This window comes from Rhinolophus sinicus, linkage group LG05 (assembly GCF_036562045.2).
Source record: "Rhinolophus sinicus isolate RSC01 linkage group LG05, ASM3656204v1, whole genome shotgun sequence".
NCBI classification, from domain to species: Eukaryota; Metazoa; Chordata; class Mammalia; order Chiroptera; family Rhinolophidae; genus Rhinolophus; species Rhinolophus sinicus.
Window position 1 is genome coordinate 50677633 of NC_133755.1, and position 8901 is coordinate 50686533.

General features: G+C 51.3%; 1 protein-coding gene across 1 annotated transcript in view; it reads left to right on the forward strand.

Moving 5' to 3' along the window:
- The window catches only part of VAX2 (ventral anterior homeobox 2), a 29524-nt gene extending 21402 nt beyond the window's left edge, over positions 1-8122 (forward strand). The window contains exon 3 of the mRNA XM_019717185.2: positions 7516-8122. Coding sequence (XP_019572744.2) covers positions 7516-7965 — 450 coding nt within the window. The 3' untranslated portion in view covers positions 7966-8122. The remainder of the gene's footprint in view (positions 1-7515) is intronic.
- The last annotated feature ends 779 nt before the right edge of the window (positions 8123-8901 follow it).

Here is an 8901-nt window from a genome sequence, read left to right on the forward strand (position 1 = left end):
TTGAGGGAATGACATTGAGCTGAGGTGTGAACCACGGAAGAGACAGCGAGATGAGGAGCCAGAAGAGAAGTCAAGACACAGGGTAACTGTGAAGACCTGGGGGTGGGACCGGGCATAGAATGTTCTAGAAGTGTCAGAAAGCCAGTGTGGCTAGAGTTGGAGGGGAATAAGCATACATAGATGGGGCAGACCACATAGTGCTTAGACGCCATGGTGGGGTGTTGAAGGGACACTGGCATGAGACGACTGGCATTTTACAGAGGGTACTCTCGCTGCCATCTGGAGAATGGGGACAAGAGTGGACCAGTTAGGAGCTACTGTACGGTATCTTGAACAGAGTAGTGGTGGAGGGGAGAAGTGAACTGATCTCAGATGTACTGTCATTTGAAGATAGGACCTGCTAGGACTTGCTCATGGATTACATGCACAGGGCAAGGGAAAGGGAAGTGGTTTGGGCTTAAACAACAGGATGAAGGGTGAGAAATGGTTACTGACACTACTTCACAAGTTAAGAAAGTAGTGGGGGGGGGAACAGGATAGTGGGAGAGGAATCTAGAGTTTTGTTTTAGATAAGTTAAGTTTGAGGTCCAAGTGGAGATGTCAGCAAGGTATGTCAGCTGTTTCTCTGGGGGCTAGTTTTTCTCTAATTTATCTGAGGATCTTGGTCAGTGCTCTTCGGGAGAAAAGATATGAGATTCCTTCAAGTGTGCTAAAATAATGGATGGACTCCTAAGCGATTCAAAAAAGGAGGCACAGTCTTATGGAAATCCAAGAACAGGGACCATGGTGTAACGAGGCCTGATGGAGACTGGAAGCCAAAAGTTGTTGTAGACCCATGGCTTCAGCTCCAGGTCCTCAGAGACTCCTCTCCAAGTGCCTGCTTCTCTCTGTGTCTGCCGGCTTCTCTTCTCTTCCTGCTGCCAGCCAGCATCTTTACTCTCTTCCCTGGATACCAGGAGTGCCCAGGCATGGTCCTAATTCAGGCAGAGAAAGCGTAAGGCTTTTTCAGCACCCATATTCAAATTCCTGGTCTTTTCCTTAACCTCTACGTGCCCAATTAAGTTGAGTTGTCTGAACATTTCAATGAGAAGCCCATTTTCAGGATCCGGTAGACAGAACAGGAAAGACCTTCTCTTCCCTCCCTACCGCCCACAGAGTTCTGCAGGATGAAGGGTCCTTCCAATGTAGGAACAGCGAACAAGACAGAGCACAGCTGATCTCTGCCCTTGGCCTTGCCTAGAATCCGAGGCTGTGCAGTGAAGAAAGGCCCTGGAGAGTAGGAGGGAGTCTCAGAGGCATCTCTCTCTCGGAACCATCAGAAGAACCCTCCACCCACCCCATCCCCACAGAGTCCATGTGCTGAAAGTTCCTCTCCTGTCAGAAAACAGGGAGGGTCCCATGGAGTCCAGTTCCCCTTGTTGTTAGAAACCACCCAATACACTTTGTTATCATGCTTTGTTTCAAGGGAAATGTTTGGTGTTGGACTAAAGCAGTGTTTCTCAAGGTATGGCCTGTAGATCACATATGCAGACCCCTGGGGTTCTTGTGAAAATACAGATTCCCGGCTCAGATTCCATGCTCAGCCCACAGGTTCCAAGTCAGAATTTCTAGGGAAGACCCAGCACCCTATATATTTTTCAGCTGATGTGGTTGCCATGCTGCTTAAAAGCCTTCAGTATCTGCCAGGCAATTTTCTACGTCCATAATTATTAGCTCAGTAAGTCATCACAACAAAGTGATAAGAAAGCATTATTACAATACCCATTTTATAGATGGGGAAACTGAGTCACAGAGAGGTTAAGTAACTTCCCCCATGTCATCTACTAATTAAGGGAAGAACCAGGGCTGTCCCACCTCAGGGTCTTCATATATATATATATATATATATATATATATATATATATATATATATGTATGTATATATATATATAGAGAGAGAGAGAGAGACTTATATATACACTTCATATACATATATATGTATATATATAATATATACACTTCATCTATATGTACCATATACATATATAATGTATATATTATATCAAAACACTTACCATGTCGTAGCACTTGCTGACCTATCTCTCCCACTACTCATGTCTGAGACGTAAGTGGGTAGAGATGGGTTTTTATTTATTCTTTTCTCAGCACCTGGCAATGCTGGCATGTATTGCATGGTTGCTATTTGTGTGTTGTCTGAATGAATGACCAGAGTACCAGGGTCAGAGCAGAAGATGTGGCTGTGGAGGAAAGGAGGGTGAGAGGCTGGCTCCAGGATCCCCCTCGCTCAGCTGGGCGGGGGAACTGTTTCAGGGCCAGGGATGAAGAATCAACAATGAGTCCCAGAATTTAATACTGACCATGCATGAGCCTAAGGAAGGTGATGGATGATCATCCAGAAAATGCCTCCCCGGTCCTGGCAGTCAGGTGGAAACCATATCCCTTTCCTGGTGTGCAGCCATGGGTCACAGTGTGGTCTGAAACAGATCAGAGGTGACGCCACCAAGCACACTGAGTTCCGGGGGACCCGGGAGAGGGAGGAGGCAAGATGGCAGCCCAGGGAGACCACAGCAGGTACCTAGAAGACAAGGGGAGGGCGACACCCCAGGAAGGGCACTGTACTTCAGGATAGGACCTGTGCCCCAGAATTGGGAGGCAATTGAATTGAGCCTTAAAAGGACCAGCAACTTTGGATTTAACCTTGGGAAGACGGTGACCCCTGAGCGGAAATTGAACACTTCCTAGAGGAAGAGGGGTGAGTTCAGGGGTTCTGAGCCTGTCTTTTACTCAGTGTGTCCCTTGTTTGCTGTACCTTATGAATCAACTACTTAGGAAGTGTGGGGACAGAGTCTAAGAGAGCAGTTTCCAGGCTCTCAGCCTCACGTGGAAAGGTGCTGCCTCGGGTAGTAGATGGCCATCAGCTGTGACTGGTTGGCCATCAGCTGTAACCATTTAGCCATTAGCCACTGATATAACTGTTGTGGCTAAGCTAACAAGCACAGGTTGTAGTTAGCATGGCGGATTGCGGTTGGCAAGTGAAGTTGGTTGGCAGGCAGAAAAGCAGATGGCGGATTGTGGATCCTATTTCCTGTGTGTGTCTCGCCCGGCAGCCAGAGAGACTGGGGTGCAGAAGGACCCCTTGTTGGGGTACTGGTGGATGTTTGCTTTTGTATCTCCAACCCAGCCACCAGTGAGACTCTAGTGGTATGACTCCTCTAGCTATGGTTCCATGGGTGTTCCTTTTTGGCCTCACCATATCCTGCGTTCTTGTGTGGGGAGAGGAACCAGAGACCCCGCATGACACCCTGCATGACAGGAACCGTGGGATTGATGGTGGGAAGTAGACAGGCAGGTATTCTCACTCCCACCTTGGCAGCTCCAGCATCCACCTCCACAGTCTGCAAATTAGAATCACCCACAGAGCGGATACAAAAGCCTAGGTCCCACCCCCTCGAGATTTTAATTCAGTGGGTTGGGATGGGGCCTGGACATAAGGACTTAGAAAAAAAAGACCCCAGGTAAATCTAAGGTGCAGCCAGGGTTTGAATTCCTGACCTAACACATAAGTGCCCAACAAATAGGCATGCCAGACCCCAGCCCCTGCCCCACCTGCCCTCTGCCTTTTCCCTCCTCCCCTTCCAGGCCCTTTTCCCCAGGAGACTCCCATACCCGGTGCCAGCCCATGCCTACCTCTCCCTGCTACACTCTCCTGTGGGAGAGCACCTTGAAAAAGCTCTCCATTCCTCATCAGTCACACCCCTTGCTACTGCCACTCCCTTTGTACCTAATTGCCCTCCTTTTGCTGGGAGTGGATTAGTGCCACTCTCCCACTAGACCCTCAGCTTCCTGAGTGCAGGAACCATGATGTCTGGGTCTGTCCTCTCCCCCTGGTTCAGAGCTAGGAACGGAGAAGTGAGCAATAAACAATAATTAACTCACATTGAGAGTGGGCCAGGCACCATGCAAAGCCTTCTGCATGGATTTCCTTATTTGATCCCTGCAATAACCCAAGTGTTTTTGTCCCCATTTTAGAGATGAGAAACTAAGCTCTGGGTTCTTGGGGATGGTGCCTGGCCTGAAGTCCTAAGAGGGTAGGTGCTAGCCAAGCAGAGAAGCCAGGAGGCTTCCTAGCAGGGAAAAGGAATGCAGCAACCTAGTCACGGTCCCCAAGGAACTGGTGGGACTGCTTCATGGAGCAATTGAATTCCAGAAATGACACACATAAAGGGTTTTCTTCTTCCCAATAGCTTCCTTCATCCAGACTTGGTCATATCTCCCTTGACCTTATCTCCCTATCCTGACTGATATTTCCTTCAAATGTCACCTCTTCAGAAAAGCTGTATTTGCCACCCATTAATAAAATAGTCACCTCCCCGTCTCTCCCCCTCTTATCCTGCTGCCTTTCTCTAAAGCGGTACCCTCAAAAGTGTGATCTGTCCATGATAAGTTAAGTGCAGAAATGGAGAATATTTAGATACCAATACAGCAATTTTTCTAGTAATTCATTATAATTGTATTTTACAAAAGAATTGGTCTATAACAAATTGGAAAATTTAAAAAGTGATCCCCCACCCCAAATAATTTGAGAGATACTGCTCAAAGCACTTATTGTTACCTGCCAGTCATTTTTTGTTTGTTTTGTTGTTGTTGTTTTATTGGAGAATATTGGGGAACAGTGTGTGTTCTCCAGGACGTCAAGTCGTATTTCAATCTAATTGTGGAGGGATCAGCTCAGCTCCAAGTCACGTCGTTGTTTTCAATCTGGTTGTGGAGGGCGCAGCTCATTGGCCCATGTGGGAATCGAACCAGCGACCTTGGTGTTATGAGCACCGTGCTGTAACCACAGTGCCACCCGGCTGCCCAGGCCTGTTTGTTTTTATTTGTTGTTCATCGTCTCCCTTCTATACGGTCTGCTCTATATAGCAAGATTTGCTCTACTTCACTGCCAATTCCCCCAGCCTAGAAGAGCACCTGCACACAGTAGGCCCTCAATACATATCTGTTGAATTAATGAGTGAATGAATAAAGCAATCAATCTCAAGTAGCTCCTGTAACTCTCTGTTCACTTTTGGTTATTGAAATTCAATCCAATCCAGGTTAAAACAACAAAGCACATCTGTTTCAAATCTCCTCTGCTTCCTGGCCCCCCCACCCACCACCCCACCACCCCAACAGAGCTGGAGAGATGTGCAGGGGAAGGACCCTGCTATCTTTAATACCGCCCATTGTCGCCTCTGGAACGGAGTCCTGTCTGAGCCACCTGCTCCCTCTTCTCCCATCAACAAAGTACCCTAGGGTCGGAGGGCAGGGAGGGTAGTGGCAGGTAGGCAGAGATCTTCTGAAATAACTGGGCACCTTGTGGTGTGAGGCGCCTCACCGGGCAGAAGCCTGGGCTGGAGGGGTGGAGGTGCTCAGTCTCGTCCCAGGCAGCCTTAGCTCTGCCCTCGTCCTCACCCAGGCAACCCTCCTGCTCCTGCCTCCTCTTCCTCCTCACCTCTCCGCTCCTTCACCCAGAGTCACAGGAGTTGCTGGCCTCCCTGACATCCTCCAAAAGCTGGAGGGAACCCCTGAGGCCACCCTATCCTTTTCTTTCCAAGCTGTCCACTCATTGGTCCCTATTCATCCTGCGGGCACGCACTGCCCCAGCCAGCTGCCAGCCTCCTGAAACCTCCAGGCCAGAAGCAGGCCCAGTCTCTTTGCCCCTGGGACTCAAGTCTGGGTGCTGCAGGGGTGGCACCAGTGACATGGCCCTACAGGTGCTGTGGCCTGACAAGTTTTCCAGCTGCGGGGCAAATGCCAGTCTCTTCTCTAGGGCACTTCCGGTCCCGACAAGTGATTCTTTCAGTGTGGGGGCCCTGACTTCCCTTCTGGGGGACCACCCTCTCCTCAGATAGGGGAAGAAGTCCCCTGTCACCATCAAAGATCCCCGAGGGCTGACTGTTGAGCCTCCCTCCCAGCCTTTCTTTTCTTCTAAGGATTAGTTCTCCTCCTCTCATCAGCCTTGACAATGGGTCTCTCTCTGCCCCTTTGTTGGTGGTACCTTTTAGGATATGAGGTACTTGATACCTCTTTGTCCCCAGGTTTGAGTGTGTGGCCATTGGAAGTCCCCCTCAACATGCTGCCACATCCTCTCACACTTGATATCATGTTGAGAAGCCCAACATGGGGTGGGCGGGGGCTGCAACAGGTTCAAACAGGAGAATAGCCAGATTGGGTTAGAGAGTTCACGGCCACGGTAGGAGAGGTAAGACTAGCCTCCGACCAGGCAGGTGGCCCCTGGCCTAGGCTCACATGTTACAGGGCCACACTTCCGCCCTCCTCTGGTCATGCCCCTCGCTGGGGTGAGGACTCTGCAAGGCCAAGGGTCGTGCCCACCACCAGGAGCCCGTGCCCACCTTCTAGACCGTACCCAGGTGTGGCAGAATTCCCTGCCAAATGGCCCGAGCCCATTTCTGGCGCCTTCCTGAGACTCTCCCCACTGCAGGCCTCCCAAAGGCAGACCACGCAGCCATTATTCAGAACCCTAGGCCCAAGAAGTGGTCAGTGAGGGCTGTTTGCAGAGTGTGAGCAGCCTGGGGTACCCACAGAGGTGCAGGTCAGAGGCAGGGCAGGCCATGAGCCAGACAGAGCCTCCCAGTTTCCTCCTGCCCCTGGCCCTGCAAATGTTAAGGTTTAAATGTGAAGCACAGAGACCCCTAAAGCAGTGCTTCTCTCACCTTGGGATAACCGGGTGAGCATTAAAAACTCCAACCTGGTGAGCATTAAAAACTAGTGTCAGAGTCCCAGACACCTTATTCTGAGTAGATTGAGCTGAGGTGAGAAGGGAGTTTGGCTCCCCAGGTGGCTCTCATGGGTGGCCAGAGTTGAGAGGCATAAATGGAGAAACCGGGCTGTAGTCCAGGCGAGAGGGGCAAAGGAAGAGAGGAGGGCCTGCACTGCAGAGCGGGAAGGGGACCTCGGGCGCTCACACAGGTTTTTGTGTGGCTGGGTGGCGATGCCTTCATGGAAGACGGGAGGTGAGGAGGGGTCCCTGTGTGGGGGAGTGGATCTGAGCTGGGTCCGCATATGTGGAGTTTAACAGGCAGTTGGATAATGGCCTGGATCTCGAGTTGGGAATTCTCAGCACATAAATGATGGCTGAAGCCAGCAACTTGGCTAAAAGTGGAAGGTATGTTGGGCCAAGAGGGAAACTTCATTTGTGCCCTTCAAACTCCACCCTCCATTTGCTACCCCATTCCTTCATCCTAGCCAGAGTCGGTTTAGCAGTATGTGTGTGTGTGCGGGGGTCCCTAATATGGGGGGGCAGTGTCTCTTATCAGTTCACCCAGAGCTGGCTGGTTGTGGGAAGGCCTTAATGACAATCTGAATGCCCTTCTTTCCCCTCTCACTCCACCCTTGCTCCCCCACTCCCACACCACTACACCCCCACGCCCTTCCTCTCCTTTTCTCCTCCCACCTGCCCCCTTTACTTTGCCTGTCCCCTTTCCCTTCCTGACACCCTGGCCCCCACTACCCCAGGTGAAGGTCTGGTTCCAGAACCGCCGCACCAAGCAGAAGAAAGACCAGAGCAGAGACCTGGAGAAGCACGTGTCCTCCTCAGCGTCTGAGGCCTTCGCCACCTCCAACATCCTGCGGCTGCTGGAGCAGGGCCGGCTGCTATCTGTGCCCAGGGCCCCCAGCCTCTTGGCGCTGACCCCCAGCCTGTCGGGCCTGCCTGCAGGCCACAGGGGCACCTCCTTGGTTGACCCCAGGAACTCCTCCCCGCACCGCAATCCCCTGACCTCGGCCTCTGGGCCCCCACCGCTGCCACCCCCTGTTCCAGCGCTCTGCTTTTCCACTGCCCCATTCCTGGACCTGCCTGCCAGCTGTGAACTGGGTTCCTCAGCCTTTGAGCCCTACAGCAGGCCCTACAGCCGGCTAGAACGGAGAGTGGGCAGCCCTGGTGACGCCAAGAAAGCCAACACTTAAGCCTCCACCCCCATGTGACACTTTGTCCCCAAGCACAGCACCACCCGCCTCCCAGGCCCAGAGGTGGGCAGCCTCATGCACTTGCCCGCCCCCAGCTCAGAGACTCGACCAGGACCCGACAGCCTTGGTCATGCAGCTTGTGTGTGAGTGCAGTGTGTGCGTGGGCCTCTCACTGAAATAAAAGGAAAACAATGACAAGAAGGGAAACGGAGTCCCCACAGCACCACCACGGCCCCTGTATCCCTCTCCTAAATGGGAAGGAAAATGGGCTAAGATCAGAGGGACCTCTGATGGGAGGGGGCAGAAACTGGGGCCATGGTCACAGTTCTGGGGGGATGGGGATTCCTGACTCCCTTTCCCACTCTGATCTGTCCCCCCCCGCATTCCCAGGCCCACAGGAGCACCATCGGTGCTTTCCTGGGTTAAGCATTGCCCTTTGCAAGCTCCTCTTTCCAACATAAAACTACTTGAGGGGGGAGACGTTAAGTCCTTCCAGAGGGTGGATCCAGATTCTGAGGGAGGGCATCAAAGGTAAACCCAGGAGAGACCTCACCTGCTGTAGAGGGCCCTGCCCATCACAGACACAGCATATTTATGAAGCACTTAAAATTGTTTTTGCTCAAGTAAGAAATGTTTGTTTAACTTTTTATTTTGTAATAATTGTAGATTTATAGCAAGTTGCAAAGATAGTCCAGAAAATTCCTTGTACCCTTCACTCAGCTTCCCACCATGGTTGAATCTTCCATAACTATGATATAATATCACATCCAGGAAATGGACACTGGTACCGTGTGTGTGTAGTTCCATGTCATTTCCCCACTCGTGTGAGAGTCATGGAACCACCACCGCAATCAAGAACCAGAACTGTCCGTCATCACCAAGTTTTCCCCGTGCTACCCCTTCATAGTCACAAGAGAGTTCTCTGAAAGAATGGGG